The 19,057-nt window shown below is 35.9% G+C and overlaps 2 protein-coding genes across 2 annotated transcripts in view; one reads left to right on the forward strand and one right to left on the reverse strand.

Annotated features, from left to right (window-relative positions):
• The window catches only part of Ald1 (fructose-bisphosphate aldolase), a 162,553-nt gene that overhangs the window by 119,903 nt on the left and 23,593 nt on the right, over positions 1-19,057 (reverse strand). The window lies entirely within an intron of this gene.
• On the forward strand, positions 504-18,878 carry Orco (odorant receptor co-receptor). Its single transcript, XM_073078139.1, has 10 exons — positions 504-621; positions 876-1,086; positions 7,961-8,097; positions 8,940-9,100; positions 10,773-10,959; positions 11,473-11,689; positions 13,952-14,051; positions 16,135-16,239; positions 16,707-16,862; positions 18,728-18,878. The coding sequence occupies exons 1-10, from the start codon at positions 504-506 to the stop codon at positions 18,776-18,778; spliced, it is 1,443 nt and encodes a 480-aa protein (XP_072934240.1). The 3' UTR covers positions 18,779-18,878.

The following is a 19,057-nucleotide window of genomic DNA, read 5'->3' on the forward strand; positions in this document are numbered from 1 at the left end:
ACTTCATCATATAATTTGCACCACATCAGAGTAACAGAAAAACAAAATAATTTAAACGCTTATCAGATAATAAGATTTCAGAACAACGTGACCCACAATTTCAGAACACTATAGATAAAACACCACAAGGCCAGCATCATTTATAATTAAGAAAGAGAATTGCCAGCCGTTCCAGCGACACACGTGTTGGTTCTCACGACCACTTTCCTATTACTCTATTCCACTTTAGTATTGATACACGTCACTGCGAAACTTACTAGAATATGACAGTGAAATAATCGATCACTTGACCTAGCGCAGGTGTCTTTAATAAACGTATTTCGGGAGTGAATTTGAAAAATAGGTCACGTGACAATGACCTAATTTGATTTTAGCATTGATCAGGAAGGCAGAATTTGAGGAAGCTAAAGTGATATTATAATACGGAAAACATACAAATAAATACAAAGGTGATAATAGAATATAATTTAATGCCTAACATATTTTAAGGACAAAGCTTAATGATGCTGATGTTTTTTCAGATGATGACAAAAACGAAAACCCAGGGCCTTGTGTCCGATTTGATGCCTAACATCAAATTAATGCAATTGTCTGGACATTTTTTGTTCAATTATCATTCTGGTAAGTAAGTCTTAAATACAATATTTTAATTGATTTTTTGAATTGTTGGAGCTCACACTATTTATTTCTAACTTAACAATACAAAAGTGAAAACTAGATTCGTAGTGAAATATTTATCGGTTTTGAATTATTTTTAATTAGTTTTTACATTAATTCTGAATTCTAATTCTAAATGTACGAAATTGAATACAAAATTTCTTCTTTAATTTCAAGTTCTATCATCATTCGTATTAGTAACACCACCTTTATTTCAGAAAATGCTGGTATGTCAACTCTCCTTCGTAAGGTCTACGCTAGCGTCCATGCTTTCCTCATCATCGTCAATTACCTGTGCATGGCTGCTAACATGGCCCAGTACTCCGATGAAGTCAATGAGCTTACGGCTAACACTATTACCGTTCTCTTCTTTGCTCACACTGTTATCAAGCTGGTCTTCTTCGCTATCAACTCTAAAAGTTTTTACAGGTGGGTATTTATCGTCTGGACCTTTTAAGAATGAAAATTTTCAATTATTTCCATTGATTCTTTGGTAATTTTCTATTGATTCTTTGGTAAAGATTACATGAATAACAATTCGAAGTTGACGGTTATCAATTTCAATGATATAATTTCTAGCCTTTCAGCTAAGATTGGTAACACATATGTAGGATTACACATCTGATGGATTTATTTCATTACGTAGTATACTTGTTTTGGTTGTTAAATGTATCATATCAAAGCATAGTGAAAATAAAATTTGGATTTCATTTAGTTTATTTCTAAATCAAGGCTTGAAGGTATTATAATTCTCTGACGTTCATCTGCTGCGGTATTATCACCAGAATTATCGTCCATCCATCTTAGTCTTCAGAAGTAACAAAGTTGATTTCTTTCTGACTATCTTGAGCGGTAGTCACTTAGTATTAGGTGATCTACATGATCGCTTGTTACTTCTACATAAAAATATGACAATGCAATATTTTATTTTGATGCAAAAGTTATCGCCGTTAAAATAACAGTTAATTCAGCAAATTATTTCATCAATTTAATATGTACTTTGAAGATTAATGAATGGAAATTGGTTAACGCAGTTTATTGTGACCGTGTCTATCCAATTATTTTTGCAATCAACGAATTCGTTTTGATAAACTGAGTTAATTTGTAGTTTAAACAAAGACATACATACAATATATGAAACTTTTTGAAAATTCTATTGTCATTTGAATGGATGTTTTCTTCTTTGCGACGATAAAATATTTAAAGCAAATGATCGCTTTTCATTAAATTTGTTAATATAGCATACATTATTTAATTCACACACATTGTCGGTGAGTCTATTAATTTGCAATGGTAAGAAATTCATTCCACTCTTTGGAGGATGGTTTTCCAGGTTTTTTTTTTAATAATATGGGAGTAGCAGACGAGCATGCAGTCCACCTGATGGTAAGTGGCTACTGCCGCCCATGAACATCTGTAATCAACCCCAGATAGGATTAGATATTTCTACCCGAGGTCGGCCACAGATGCGCCGCTACTCCTGAGGACTAAGCTGGAACGCCTCGGAAAAGTATGTCTCCCTTACCACACCCTTCAAAACGGAACACAGCAGCGCCTAACGCTGCTGTTATTAGGCAGAAATAGGTGTGGCGGTGGTGCCGCTGGAGTCGAACCACAAAGGGTTCTACCACCTTCAAAATAGGTACATATTAATTATCAATCGACGAAGGAAAGCATCAACATCAACAACATCAAACAACAACAACATCAAAACAAAAGGGAATCTTCAACACCTGACAGTTTGTCATAATATTTACAAAGTTTATATGAATATGAATTAAGATATAGCCAGCCTGATCGGTTACGGTGTTGACCTTCCAATTAGTCGAAGAATTGAGGTAGTTCTCATAATTAGCAGATAAAAGCGGTCTTATTATTTGGAAGACTTATAAGAATACTAAAAAGACAGTAACTGTTGAGACTTAGGAAAGAGAAGACTTTAAGTGTAAACCACGACTAGATGAAAGGAGTTTTGGTCGCACAGATTAGATAGATTGATAACATAAAGAAGATAACAGAAAAACATTGGATTTTGGATGGATTCGTTGGAGGACTCATCAAGGAGATCGCAAAAGGAAGGTTGAAGAGACTTGAAGCCAGAAGATGATGATGTTACTATTAATAATGATAAAATAATTCATGATAACCATAAATTAGTAAAGATTACTCACTCCTAACAAGAAAATGTAACCAGTTTTGAGAATTGAAATAGTTGCGTAAAAAAGTTTTGCCACGTCTCCGTGCTAAAATGGCCCTAAAATATTTGAAATACTTATTTATTTATTATGTAATACCATATATTATTGATTAGACGAGATAATAAATCATGATTAAATTAAATAACATACTTTTATGTAACTGTTAATAAAATATAGTTCAAATTTACTTAAGAAAGTAGTTATTTCATTATAAAATTATTAAAATTTTCGCTCTATTTCACGTCAGAAGTTCTTATTAGCTTACAAATTTATTCCGACGAAGTACTGGTTCAGTTTATTAACTTGGTTGAAACATTTATATAAATTAATTTTAATTACATATACACAATACATACAAAATACATGTCAGTATGTACGTGCGATATGTGAAAGTGTTCAACCAAACTTTGAAAAAAAAAATTTGGGCCGATAGATAGATGTCAAGATTTAAAAAATATGAGGCAGGACCACTTGTATGGGCTATTTTATGTTTTTATTTAACTTTAATAATAAAGTTTTGAAGTATTGAATTATTGAATTGAATGATTGAATTATTAATATTGAATTCTATGATTTAATGCGGTATTGGTATATGAATATTTTATGGATGGTAGAACCCTTCGTGGTTCGACTCCGGCGGCACCACCACCACACCTATTTCTGCCTGATAACAGCAGTGTTAGGCGCTATGTTCTGGTTTGGTAAGGGAGACATACTTTTTCGAGGCGTTCCAGCCTAGCCCTCATGGCTAGCGGCGCGTCTGTGGCCGATCTCAGGTAGGAATATCTAATCCTATCTGGGGTTGACTACAGATGTCCATGGGCGGCAGTAGCCGCTTACCATTAGGTCGACTGCATGCTCGTCTGCTACTCCTATATTATATAAAAAAAGAATATTTTTATAAAGCATGAAAAAACATATGTTTTTTTACATTTAATAAGAATAATTTATTACGTGTGTACAAAAGTAAATACGCGGTCTTTAAATAATATAGTCAAGCGGTACCACGTGTAATGCTAGTCTCGGGTAAAATTTAGGTTCTTCGCTCATTTCCACCCTATGAGTACCCGGGGAAATCTTCGAAATAAATACACAATAGCTTCGTAGCGTACAACTGGCTTGATTAAGCTGGTATCACACTGGGGATTGCTGCGATTGTTGCCAAAATGCATTTTTAATACGCTTTTATTAGCTTCAGACGTATGTATTATAATTAAATAGATGAATACAATATGAATGAATATAATTAAACAGTTTGCTTAAAACAAAATTCGTATTGGTTGTAAACCTTTTAATGTATAGTGCTGGATGCTACTATTTTATATTACTGAGGAATACAATTCTCGAAGCGTTTTTTTACATACATATGGTCATACTAGGTCTTATGTCGAGATTGCTACGGATAATTATCTTTAAATGTTAGGGAAAATGTTGAAAGGAGTTACGAGGCCAATTTTGATAAAAATTAAAACTGTGTCATTAGTTTTTTAAAAAATATTTTTTGCATCCGGGAATCGAACGAGTTAATTTTGAAAAAAAAGTAAACTGTATTATTCCACCATATATACCATCGGATGGTGCCGCTTATAAGGATCAATTTCTGGGAAATAATGACTAATAGCAAACTAAAGGAAAAGACTCATAGATTAATAATAGGTTTTAGTGTGACGTGTTACATCCTTTCGAGAACCTTAACATTAGATTTTATTTATAACTAGCTGACCAGGCAAACGTTGTGTTGCCATATAAAAAGTCCTGTATCATTTCACTCAAAAATTGCATAATTAATAATAATATTTTTATTAATTATGCAATTTTTATAATCAGAATGCTTCGAACTGCTAAGCTATCGGGAGTTACACGTGTTATTGTGAGTCAACCATAAAAGATAGACATAGGCTGTCGTGGGATATTTTTCTGTGTAGCTTGAACCATTAAGGTTGCACACGCGACGGAAGCTCAAAAAATGCAGTAACTTGTCCCGTTTTCCCAACATTTCCCTTCACTGCTCTGCTCCTATTAATTGTAGCGTGATGAAAAGTATACTATAACTAGCTCAGGAGTATGAAAAATAATTGTACCAAGTTTTGTTAAAATCTGTCGAGTAGTTTTTGTTTCTAGAACGGTTATACAGACAGACAGACAGACAGACAAAAATTTGGCAGACAAATTGCATTTTTGGCATCAGTATCGATCCCTAAACACCTCCCTGATAGTTATTTTGGAAATATATTTCATGTACAGAATTCATCTCTCTACAGATTATAAGTATAGATAATATAGGAGTAGCAGACGAGCATGCAATCCACCTGATGGTAAGTGGATACTGCCGCCCATGGACATCTGTAATCAACCCCTGATAGGTTAACACGTTAGCTGCGGAACGCGGCTTAAAACACCTCGTCCATGTCTGGTCGTTTTATGTCGTCGGTCTTGGTCGTAAAGAAAAAACTTTAACTTCTCTGTGGTGCGAGAGGCATAACTTCCGTCTGGTTCAGTGTAGGAGAGTGATAACTATATGTTTGTGATGTACTACTGATTCCTAGTTCTATGGTACACCAAACTCATGTCGGGTTTGTTAGACCTCGTGCCGCACTGAACAAATAATAATGCTAACACAGTGCGGAACGAGGTTGCGAACGCCTCGTTTCCCCACGCACCTCGTACCGCACCCCACGCTAGCTTCACGTGGTTAGTGTTGTGCAACGCAGTCGAGGCTGCGCACGCGACGAAGTAGGACCGCTGTCTTTGTGTTGAAAATTATCATGTCGAAACGTTGCCGAAAAAAGTTGATCATGGAGGAAGATGAAGAAAAACCGGTTGAAAAATCTGAGCCAAAATCAGAATACAGGAAGATATTTCAAAAACAGGTAAGTCACAAATATACTCTGTCTAGGTGAAAGTCCAGTAGTGAGACTTGGCAGGCTATACGCAGGATATACGCCATATCCGTATAGTAAGAAATTACATTATAGATAATTACGTTTCCTGTTATGGTTCAAACAAAAGTTAAGTAGTTACATTATTGATATAGGAAACGTAGGCAAAATCGTTACCGAGTATTCCGATTACTCTTTACCCTAATCTACTCGCTCCTACTTTTCAGAATCCACTGCAAAGAAAGCACATCATCTCGATAAGGGTCCAAAGAAGAAGAGATGTGTCGGATGCTACGAAAAACTCCGCACATTCTTGACATGTCGTGAGGCAGACAAAAAAACCAAAAACAAATCTCACGGAATGCACTGTTTGCAAAAAACCATGTTGTCTGACATGTTTCAATGAAAAACATCCATAACTTTTCCCCTTTTTTGTATTCATTCTGTCCATAACGTTGATAAATAAAAACAATAAAATAGAATCGATATTTATTTTCCCATCACTAAATTATATGGAAACCTGCCATTTTTCAGTGCGGTCCGAGGTGCATTAGATCCCACATTTTATTTTACCCATAGAATCTAAACTAACTAATTTGACCAAGGGCGGCGGCAGATCTAGGTTAATCAACTCATTGTTAATAATAATCAAGACAAAAGCCGTCCATTTTGTCTTATTTGGCGCCAAAAAAAGGATTTTAGTCTCCTTCGGGCGGTGGGACTTAATACGCCTCGTGCCGCCACAATGTCGGGTATAGGACGAGGTTTAAAACAACTCGTAACGCAGTAATGGAAAGTACAGAAAAATCTGTGCCGCTGGGAACGTGTTAAAATATACCTACCAGAGGTCGGCCACATATGCGCCGCTACCCCTGAGGACTAAGCATGAACGCCTTGGAAAAGTATGTCTCCCTTACTACACCCTTCAAAACGGAACACAGCAGCGCCTAACACTACTGTTATTAGGCAGAAATAGGTGTAGCGGTGGTGCCGCCGGGATCGAACCACAAAGGGTTCTAACACCTTCATAACAGTACAGACCTTCATAACAGTAGATTACAAAAGTTAATAATTTTCTAATTTCAAAACTAACCCAAACTCTTTGACAATATCCAAATAAAGCATCCACACAAACACAGCCTGTCAAATCAACCAGCTACAAAGGAAACTCATTATCACCCAATTTTAATTTAACAAGCGAGGCGATGGCGGTAAAAGGAAAATCATTTTCCTGTCCAATGCTTTGATTTTCCTTTATACAATTTGGTTATTGAATTGAATAATAATTGTTATTACAGAAATGCAAATGTAATACTGGTATAATTATATGTAAAATAAATGTCTATTTTTGCACGTATAATATATAATATATACGTATAATATCTGCTGTTTTTTTTTATTGTTTGTCGCTTTTTATTACTTTGTACACACCTGCTGCAAATTCTCTATATCAGCTCAGGGTTGACTGGTAGAGAATGCCATCAGGCATTATGTTTGCCCTTTTGTACATTTCTTTTTAGAGGTGATACAATAAATTTTAAATAAATAAATAAATAAACAATATAATATATATATATATAATATATATGTATAGGTGTTAATCTACTTTTGACGCGCTAGTGTATACCTACTTTTTAGACTTTACGATGTTACTCTAATTATGACGCTAAGGGTGTTAACCGACTTATGAACGCTTGGGTGTATACCTATTTTTGAAATCTTCATCTGTTAATCTACTATTGAAGCTGACTGTACAATGAAAGTAAACACTTACTTGATTGATAGTTGATAGAATAAGTTGTCCCTGTAGTCCCGGGACAAGAATAGCATAATAGAAGGAAGAATAGAAGGTGTTCCCCTCGGAAGAAAAAAAATACATTAAAGTTGGTACAATCGGTTATGTTTCGTAAGAAATATACCGTTTCACCCATTTATATACAACAGTGTTAAGCGCTGCTGTTCTGTGCTTTGATGGGTGTGGTAACCTACCTGCGATAACTACCTACATATCCGATTTCAAATTTAGTTCTAATTTAGTACTTAGGAGTGCCAACTCACCTGTGGTCGATGTCATATAGAAATCTAATTTTGTCTAGGATTGTTTATAGGTGTCCATGGGCGGCAATAGCCACTTACCATCATGTGGACTGCATGCTCGTTTCCTACTTCTACATTTAAAAAAATCTAGTCGGTGTGGAGAAGTAAATAATAATTGATTACCTTCAGGACCCTAGCAGTATGGAACCAGTCGAACAGCCATCCTCTGTTCACGGAGTCCGATGCGAGATACCACCAGCTCTCGCTGACCAAGATGAGGCGGCTTCTGTACTTCATCTGCGGGATGACCTTGTTGTCCGTTGTCAGTGAGTATTTTACAATTTTGACCAAGAAAAAGACACTTCCTACACCTTACAGGCCCAATTTTCTGCAGTAAAAGACGCGTTTAACACCTTACAGGCCCAATTTTGTGCAGAAAAAGACGCATTCTTCACCTTACAGGCCCAATTTTGTGCAGAAAAAGACGCTTTCCTCACCTTACAGATCCAATTTTGTGCAGAAAAAGACGCTTTCCTCACCTTACAGATCCAATTTTGTGCGGAAAAAGACGCTTTCTTCACTTTACAGGCCCAATTTTGTGCAGAAAAATACGCTTTCTTCACTTACAGCTTCACACTTGCAATTTTAGTTAGTGGGTGCTATGGACACATACCTATACACAAATACCGAGACCTAGAAGACAAATCAAAATTCAACATTTAGATACCTATCTGGTAGGGAGTCGAACCGGCATCCCCTGCACGACAAATCCATAATTTAGACACTTATCTGGCCGGGGATCGACCCAGAACTCTCTGCGCGACAGACCGGTATGGTGACTACTCCGCCGCGTGGGTTGTCACCAAAGGTTTCTACCTTTACTACCATTATAGCTCGATTGAGGTTGCACAACCGCCACCTATTTCTAACGTGAAATAGTTCTTGCTTTTCGGTGGAGGCGTGTGGCAGACTTACCTAACTACTTAATGACTGCAGACGTAGGACTCTTCCGTCAGGAATAGCAACGCACTGTAATTCGTTTTAGGTAGAAACCCTATTCTATATGGAGTTGGTTACATATGTCCATAGGCAGCAGAGACTTCCCATCAGTTGGACTGCATACTCCTTTCCTACTTTATAATAAAAAAAAACTGTGTCTAATCAACAGGCTGGGTAACCCTTACCTTCTTCGGAGAGTCCGTACGTTTGCTAGTGAACAAGGAGACCAATGAGACCCTGACCGAACCAGCACCCAGGCTGCCTTTGAAGGCCTGGTACCCGTTTAATGCTATGAGCGGCACCATGTATATCATTGCCTTTGCTTTTCAGGTAAGGTCACATCACATTGCCTACTTAGGGTAGGTTGCACCGTGGACCAGTTTAAAGTTTCCCTTTAAGTTAACTGTAACAATAACTTTGACAATAGCGATGGATTGTTGCACAAAGTTATTTGTGGTTAATAACATTTGTGTCATTATTACACCGATTTTTAGTCGACGTTGATAGATACGGAAGATTTTAACCGACCGAATTCGACCGGTTACCTTTAGTTAATTATAACGTCTTGTTAACCGTGACAAAATGGTGCAACTCCTGGATTGCTTAGCCGTAGACTTGACGAGTGGTTAAGCTTTTGTATTAGGCTTAACGTTAAACTTACATGGTGCAACCCACTCTTACTGAAACAAATATCCGATGACACTACACGATTTTAATATTTTTTTTCCATTCACCTCATTAGGATCGTCAGGAATCAGGATGTTCCTTGTACGATTTTAGCGTGGTTTTTAGTTTTTAAACTTTAATTTTATTTAGTCTTCATTTATTTTGTGGTTTCAATACACGGTATACATGTCAACCACATTACCGTAAAATCCCTCTCATAAATCCATCATTCCAACATTACAGCAATAATTACAGTCAATGATAATTACATTAATGATATGTGGTTTCATACTGCAGTATCTGCAATGCTCGGTGCAGTCCGCACTGGGCTTTGTAAATCAAAATATACTAGCGTTCCTGCCATAATCCATTTGTACAGTCAGCTTCATCATTGGATAAGCAGATCGAAATTCGAAAAATACTTATATACCTATATCCAACCTTCCTATAATGTTACCCTGCATCTAATAACATTTTGTACTAAAATTGTGTTATTTTATGATATAAAGATTTTATTATAATTTTTATTATACCAACGTTCATAAGTAACTTAACACCCCTAGCATCATAATTAGATGAATGTCATAAAGCGTCAAAATTTTATAGACAATAATGCATCAAAAGTAGCCGAACATCGTATGTGCAAAATTGACACTATTTTGACACTATAGTCTCATTTACTTTTGAATTTATCGTGCTAGTTGTGTTTAGCTACTTATGGACGCTTGGGTATACAGGTATTTTTGAAACCTTAATATGTTTATCTACTTTTGGAACTGACTGTACATTGAAATTTGGAATATAATGCAGAATGTGTTTCGTGTGTATTCAAATGTTCTAAAGCTTTGGATTTGGACCTTAAATTAGTTTACTAATTGGCAAGTATGTATATTATAATAATTAGAAAGTAGTAGAACCCTTTCGGTTTGTTTCGGTTTGGTACCACCGTCATACCAATTCGGGCTTATAATAAAGTTATGTTTTGATTTGAAAAGTGGGTTGAAGGAGTAAAGGAAAGGTATTTACGCAAGGCAAACTTAGTCCTTAGAGAAGGCAGCGTTTTTGTAGCGGAGCTAAAGTAGGACTCGAATGAATAAAGCGGCAGTGGTCTTTTACAATCAGATGGACAACTTATTCCTTCACTACATTATATATTATTTATTATTTATAAGGGCATCTTATTTATAAAGACAGTCTTCTGCTTTATGGGGATTTAAAGGTTGCTAGTTACTATTTTTCCAAAAAAATATCACTGGATTGGAACAGAATCTCAAGTGCGAAGATCCAAGAAGAAACTCAGCAAAGTATTTTCTTTGATAATCATACTATTCTCCAGGTCTATTGGCTGCTCTTCTCCATGGCCATCGCGAATCTCATGGACGTGATGTTTTGCTCCTGGCTGATCTTTGCCTGTGAACAGCTTCAGCATCTGAAGGCTATCATGAAGCCGTTGATGGAACTCAGCGCATCCTTGGATACCTATCGACCGAATACTGCTGAGTTGTTCCGTGCTTCTTCTACTGGTAAGGTTTAGGACTTTGGTAGACCCTCAGTGGCCTAGATTTTAGGACAATTTTGTATGTTAAAGTCCTGGTAGTCGTCTAGTCCAGTCCAGTCCTGCCTAAAACAAAAGAGTTCTGTAGCATCTATCAGATGCTACAGAACTCTTTTAGGCGTATACTGACATGAGCTGATGGTTTGAAAAAGATAGCTAGAAGCGGAGTTCTGCCAAGAATGGACGCTTATGTGGACTTCACATAGCTAATACAGGTAGTCTAGAATGAGTCAGCTGATGACATGGAAACATCACGGAATGGCATGGAAGTAGCATCGATTGTTTGAATTCAAAAGCTGATCAAAGGTAGATGAATAGAGATATATTTGCCATCAGACTACAACACTACTACTGCGATAGTGGGACCACCATGTTTAATGCCAATTTTAAGAAGCATTTCAACTCAGTAGTTATTAATCTAAGTTAGGCTATTATAAGCTAATATCTTTCTCTGTACCAAATAATATTCAACTGCTTCCAGAAAAATCCGAAAAGATCTCCGAGTCTACCGACCTAGACATTCGAGGGATATATTCCACGCAGCAGGACTTCGGAATGACGCTACGTGGGGTTGGTGGAAGGCTCCAAACCTTTGGACAGCCGATTCCTAACAATCCAAATGGACTTACCCAGAAACAGGAGATGTTGGCACGTTCAGCGATCAAGTACTGGGTTGAGCGGCATAAGCATGTTGTGAGGTTAGCATTGAGCAATGGTATGAGTATACAGGTCTAGGGTTCAAATATCACGCTGTTTTCAAAGTTATGTGCGTATTACACATTAATTGTGATATGCTTTAACGGTGAGAAAACATAATATTAGGGGGAAACTAAACACATTTAAGAAATTGAAATTGCGTTAAGTAGTAAGAAAGGAAGATAGAAAATGAGTACGTAGTCTATTTGGTAAGTGGTCAGTGATCAAAACTTGGAAGCCACCGGCCCTTCAGCGTCATTTTGTCACCATTATAATTTATATTAAATGTATTAATTGTTATATTGGTATCCTTCATATAAACATTACTTGAAAATCGCGCACATACAAGTTTAAATACATACATATATACATACTTAGCAATTGAATACAGAACCTCCTTTTTGAAGTCAGTTAAAAATAGATTTATTAGTATAAGCAAAGTATTTTAGTACCATTAATGTTTTAAACCTTCTTTATTTCATTCTTGGAATAATAAGCCCGTATAATTATCCAGTTGTTTACCAAAAATATGAAGAGAAAGTAATCTTAAAAATAAATTCTAAGTAAATCCAAGACAATATAAACTTTATACGCCCGTACAAAAGTAATTATTGTAAGCATTTCGCTTTAATAACGTAAAACAACCTCAAAGGTGGATTAAAGCCCGAAGCCGTAGATAATACTTGTTTCACTGACGACGAGAAGCGAGTAAACGATAAAATTTTATAGTTAATAGCGATACTTTTAGTATTAGCGATAGAACATTGTCTACCAATTCGTAATTGGTCACCATGGCCTAAACTTCTCTCTTCTTGAGAGAAGATTCATGTTCAGCAGTGGAACAGGAACGTTTGATCGTCGTATCTAGCTTCAGAAAAGCAGTACCGATGCCCAGACGCTATAATAGTCCGCACATTTTGAGCGCTCATTGCCTTCTTCCTACTTCTGGAACTAAAACTACTACAATATCTTCATCAACCCACTGTTGACATGGGACTGCTGGGCACGGGTCTCCTCTCAGGTTGAGAAGGATTAGGCCATAGTCCACCGCGCTGACCAAGTGCATATTAGTAGACTTCTCATACCTTTGAGATATATAATTTTTTATAAATCTATTTCATATTCTATTAATTTCTAATACGTACATAACTTTGAAAAATCAGAGGTGCCTGCCTGGGATTTGAACCTCGGACCCCTCGATCGAGAGGCCGAGTTTCTTAACCATTAGGCTATCACTACAATATAATACTAATTAATTCATATGAACCTTTCGTTTAAAAATAACTTATTGGTACTATTGTGTAAAACCTAAGTCAAGAAAACGAATTAACACTCTCTTCGCGTATATCTCTAGTGTCTATTAGATTACTAGTATATAGTGGAACTATTGAAATAAGAGCGTGATGTAAGCAATCACTTACTAAAGTAGTTCAATCTAATTATCTTAGAACACATTATAAAGTCTAGTCATTATAAAGACATAGTCCGACCTTATTTAACGTGGCCAATTTATATAATGACGTAAACACGAGAGGCCATGCATTTGCACTTATCTTCAGATATTTTTACAGAAGTCAATGGGCATCAGTAGACACTTAACGTTATGTGGACTTACTTATTTGCTACTTCTCATAAAAAATTTGAAGTGTTTGTAAAATATCATACAAATTTTTGCAACTTGTATAATGCGATGCGGCTCGTTTTAATGTGTGTAGGGCTTAATAATCTTTACAAATGTAAAATCTTAACATACTAAAAATATTCGTTTCAGGAAATAATATTATCTCGCTTGCAATCAAACAAGACTCTGATAGCTAAGTTGATTAAGAAATTTTTATGCCTTCATTTCGGGCGTCGTTTACTCAAAGTCGGTTATTTTTCGTGAAAAGGTCTTGTGATGAGTTTGCGGGATCGTTTAGATGTTTTTCTTTCTTGTTATTCTGTTATATGGTCTCTTTTATACCCTGTTTATCCGCTAAGTCTTTTGTTTTTAGCCTTTTAGTCTTTGTATGATTAACTGAAAATAATTAGATAATTAAATGACGTTGATTACATAAAGGGTACCAAATTAGTTCTCAGTGATAGCGCCAGTAGAACTTCAACTCTATCTGCGGTTGACTGCATCATCAGCGGACTGCATGCTCCTCTGTTATTTATACGTTATAAAAATATATATTTTGTACCAAAGATACGTACAAGTCTTACCACAATACATTTAATATATTATAATTAATGCATATGCCCTTTTCTTGATTAATTTTCAGACTTGTTGCTTCAATTGGAGATACTTATGGAACTGCTCTACTATTTCACATGTTGGTCTCTACCATCACTCTAACTCTACTGGCATATCAGGCAACAAAGGTAACAATAATCTTCGTATTATAGCTAGCTGTTTTCTATATTGCTTAAGGATTTTTTTGCCACGCGTTTTTATGCCCACATGCGTGTTTCGTATGCATACGTGAATTAACTCGCTGCAGTCTGTTTACGACTTGTGTGCGTGTGCGTAGCCAAGATAAGAAAGTCCATTTGAAGGTGGTAGAACCCTTTGTGGTACGACTCCGGTGGCACCACTGCCACACCTATTGCACGACTCATGATGCGAAGCATCAGAGAGTGCTTTACGATCGAAAAATTTTTTTCGCTTCATTTTGGCGGCTATTTTTATTATTATAGCCTTGATAGTTCACGGAATCAAGATATTTTGCATACTTTTGTCGAGATAATTTAATGGAGATTAATTCCATACTTTTTAAAAATTGATTTACTGCAATAGAATTGGAAAAAAACACCAAAATAGGTCAAAAAAAATTCCTGTCCGTCATGTGTGAAACCTGAAAACACTGTAACTTGTGAAAAAATCCATCATTTGAGTTAATTTTTTTTTTAAAAAACGATTGTAGGTCACTGAATGCGAATGATTAATTAATTCAGTGTCGTTTAATTGCAATTAATAAAAAACGAAAACGAAAACTACAAGACTGTATATCTATATATATCCATGTAAAATTAACATGGATGGTGATATATCTATAGATATTATGTTTATTCCACCAGGGGCGCCTGTGCATCACTTTCCTAGTACAGCTGTTTTTTTTAATTTTTTTTTTTAATATTTCATAATTAAATGAGCATTATGAGTCGTGCACTTTTGGATTTTCCAAACTTATTTTTGTCTCATAACAACAGTGTTAAGCGCTGCTGTGTTCTGGTTTGAAGGGAGACATACTTTTCCAAGCCGTTCCAGCTTAGTCCTCAGGGCGAATCTAGGGCCAACCTCAGGTAGGATTATCTAATCCTATCTGGGATAGATTACAGATGTCCATGGGTGGCAGTAGCTACTTACCATCAGGTGGACTGCATGCTCGTCTACTAATCCCATATTATAAAACTCGCGTGCGGGAAGAACACGCGTGCTGGCGTATACACGCGCGACATGAACAGCACCTTATTAGCAATTCTTGTTAGATAAAACATGGAAATTTAATGCGAAATTATTAACTAAAATTTACATTGTAAAAAATTTGTCAGTGTAAAATCAACAAGTGTAAAGCTATTCACAACGTTATGGACTCTCTTATCTTGACTTTTATGATGTCCCTCGCTTAAAAAGGCGTCAAAAACTTTCTTTTATAGTACATTAAATCGGCATATCCTGTGATGTTGTCGATGTTCACAAAAGATAATCATTTTAAATACTTAGTCATGTCCAAAATGTTTATTTTCTGGAGACTCGCGTGGCGGAATGGTTACCATACCGGTCTGACGCGTAGAGGGTTTCAAGTTCGATTCCCGGTGTGACAGATGTCTGATTGATGATTTTTGATTTCTGGTGTAGATCTCGGTGTTTGTATTTTCGTCAATGTTTGTGTCCATGGCACCCATGCCAAAGGGAATGCTAGTGTAAGTCTACATAGAAAGCATCTAATTCCTTTATTGAAAAAAATCTTTCTTCTTATTTATTAGTCTCCACCGCCTCATCTACATATTTCTCTCATGAACAGCAGTGTATGAAAGGTAATCATTACTCATATACGCCCGTTATTAATAATCAATCTATCCAATTTTTACCTACTAAAGATCGAAATCTGACAATGTCTAGTATGAAGAAATAGTTAAATGACGATCTTCCGTAAGCAAAACATTGGATTGATTGATTTTGACGACCCGCGTGGCGGAGCGGCCACCATACCGGTCTGACGCGCAAAGGGTCCCGGGTTCGATCCCCGGCCGGACAGATTTCTAAATGATGAATTTAAATTTCTGTTTCTGGGTCTGGGTGTTTGTGTATTTGTCTTTGTGTGTGTCCATGGCACCCACGACACAGGGAATCCTAGTGTGGGGCTGTGAGTGTAGAAAGCGTTTATTATTATTATTGTTTATTATTTTTAATAATGAGCATTTCGTACTGCAACTGGTAAATACAAAATTTTATCTCTTACAGATCGACGGATTAAATGTTTATGCTTTTAGTACTATTGGGTACCTGAGTTACACCCTGGGGCAGGTGTTCCATTTCTGTATCTTTGGGAACAGACTTATTGAAGAGGTAAGCGTAATAGTCAATAACAGATATTTATAAAAATGGTATAGACATTAACTTTGTGGATGTTTCTTCTTATTACATGTCCACAACATAATGTCAGAACTTAATTATCTTTATATTATATTTAGACTTGTTTTGTTGTTTTAATACGATATATTTTAGATATTCTACTTTAACACAAAAGCGGAAATACAGATCATTAATAATATTAGTAACTTCTTTTTAACGATAATAAAATAATAAACATGAACTCTATGGTGAACATGATTGAAAACAAACAATAAATTTTTATATTTAAATTCAGTATATTGACCATTTACTATTATTATATTTAGTACAAATACATAAATCGGTCTTTCACATAACAGAAAAAACTTTACACACGACAGTGCAAAGGCCAAGTTGTTTATAAATCATTTATATAATCATTTATGTGTAAAAATAATATATTTTCCTTTCAAAAATTGTAGAGTTCATCAGTAATGGAAGCTGCATACTCTTGTCAGTGGTACGACGGGTCTGAAGAAGCGAAGACGTTCGTGCAAATCGTTTGTCAGCAATGCCAGAAAGCTATGAGCATCTCTGGGGCCAAGTTTTTCACTGTTTCCCTGGATTTATTTGCTTCGGTTTGTATATTTAATGTACATCTTAAATTGCAAAATCTTTAGGAAATTGGAAAATTCACATTATCCTAATTATGAGTTTTGAAGGTGGTAGAACCCTTTGTGGTTCGACTCCGGCGGCACCACCGCCACACCTATTTTTGCATAATAAAAAGTGTTAGGCGCTGCTGTGTTCCGGTTTGAAGGGTGTGGTAACGGGGACATACTTTCCCGAGGCGTTTCAGCTTAGTCCTCAGGGGTAGCGGCGCATCTGTGGCCGACCTCAGGTAGGAATATTTAATCCTATGTGGGGTTGATTACAGATGTCTATTATAGGTACCATTATATGCATTTTTTTAATATATTAACATACATATATTATTTATCGAAACGAGGTGTGTTTAATATATTCAACAAGTACATTATAAGTACTCGTAGGTACGTTATACTCATATAAATGTACAGTAATCTTCATCTATCCATAAACAGTCTGTTTCTTGGGTATGTGCTCCCTTTCAGACTGAAAAGGGTCAAGGCTTTATAGTGTAAGGTCCCCGGGCTATACTTAACACACGTGAAATGGGAAACACCACTTTCTATTACATTTTGAGTAGATTAGGGCTATGTAACTACCTATTTACCTACTTCATTATATTTTAACCGACTTCAAAAAGGTTCTATATGCGACTGCTGTATTCGTATACATGTAATAGATATATCACCGCCTTGTAATTGAAGGAAGCCATTAAATGACTTAAACGGCTGACATTCTGTTAGCCGTTTAATGCCTACCATGGTGTAATTTACGCGGAACAATGCCGATATGCAAGTAAGACACGAAATTGAAGAAAAAGTGCGAAGAAATATCGTTTCATTTGTAAATGATCTAAAAACTACATTTCCTTAACATTTTTCAAACACGAAAATAGATGACAGTGACAATTGTCAAAAGGTTACATTTTCTTGTTAGGAACGAGTAATCTTTACTAATCTATGATACATGCGCCTAACCTAATATGTCTGCGATTTTCTAAAAAAGACTACTGATTTAATTTGGTATGGGTTTTGATTTTTTGAAAGCTTATTTTTTAAGAGTTTTATTAAATAATAATCTAGGATTTTTTTATATATTATAGTAGTAATAAACGAGCACGTTCGTCATCTGGCGGTAGGCATTTACAGTCGCTTATAGAAATTTGTAACCTGCTCAAAATAGGGTTTGAGTGCTACCTGTGGTTAGATTCAGATTGAGGATAAAGTTAGAGTAGCTCATAGTGATGTTTTCGATACCCCACACTGCAAACTATAACATAGCAATACGTAACATTGCGTTTATATGCTAGAATACCTAATTTGGTAGTTTAGTAATTTTGGTAATCATGTTTTGGATAAAGTTGAAGTAGCTCATAGTGATGTTTTCGATACCCCACCCTGCAAACTAGAACATAGCAATTCGTAACATTGCGTTTATAAGGTAGAATACCTATTCTGGTAGTTTAGTAATTTTGGTAATCATGTATTTTTATATTTTTAAATCGTTCATTAAAAAGAAAAAACCTGAAAGAAGGTAGAACTAGATTTTCTGACTATGGAGGTATAGTCCGCGTAAAACTGCCAGTCCGCGTAAAACTGCCAGTCCGCTCTGAATATAGAAATGAATCGCGTCGCCATAGCAAATCGTATGACTACACTTGCTCGCAACAACTTCAGAGCGGACTAGCAGTTTGGCGCAGACTATACCTTGAGTACACCTGTCATGAAGCAGTTTTTGCCGGTCGAAGGGTGTAAATGCCGAATGCCTGTTATAGAAATAGGTAGTTCTAATTCCGCACTTTCTATATTTGGCTTTTTCGGCAAATTCAAATCAATTTATTGCAACCTCTTTTCAGGTACTTGGCGCTGTAGTAACCTACTTCATGGTGTTAGTGCAACTGAAGTAGGTAAAAGGATGGAGAATTAAATTTCATGATCATGTAGCATTGATCTTATTTTAAATCTTATTGTCTTATAAAGTACATAAAGGGCATTTGAAACGTCATCGTGAAATGAAATTTAATTTTGAACAGCTATGGAGATTTCAGTTTTAATAATGTTTAAGTTACAATTGTGTTGTTAATAGAATATTTTGGGATTTCTACTAGAAATAACTATCGTGCAAGTGCTTGTCAGTTTAATTGCATTTAAACATCGTATTTATTGGAATAATTTAAAATTCGTTA

This window comes from Epargyreus clarus, unplaced genomic scaffold, assembly GCF_041222505.1.
Source record: "Epargyreus clarus isolate Ecla_fem2 unplaced genomic scaffold, WU_Ecla_fem_2.2 ptg000012l, whole genome shotgun sequence".
NCBI classification, from domain to species: Eukaryota; Metazoa; Arthropoda; class Insecta; order Lepidoptera; family Hesperiidae; genus Epargyreus; species Epargyreus clarus.

What these genes read in the sequence shown, in the direction of transcription:
- Orco (XM_073078139.1), top strand. Translation starts at nt 504, where the DNA reads ATGCTGATGTTTTTTCAGATGATGACAAAAACGAAAACCCAGGGCCTT. An exon ending in TTTGTTCAATTATCATTCTG is followed by an intron (nt 622 to 875) that starts GTAAGTAAGTCT and finishes CCTTTATTTCAG; the next exon opens with AAAATGCTGGTATGTCAACT. An exon ending in CGGCATAAGCATGTTGTGAG is followed by an intron (nt 11,690 to 13,951) that starts GTTAGCATTGAG and finishes ATTAATTTTCAG; the next exon opens with ACTTGTTGCTTCAATTGGAG.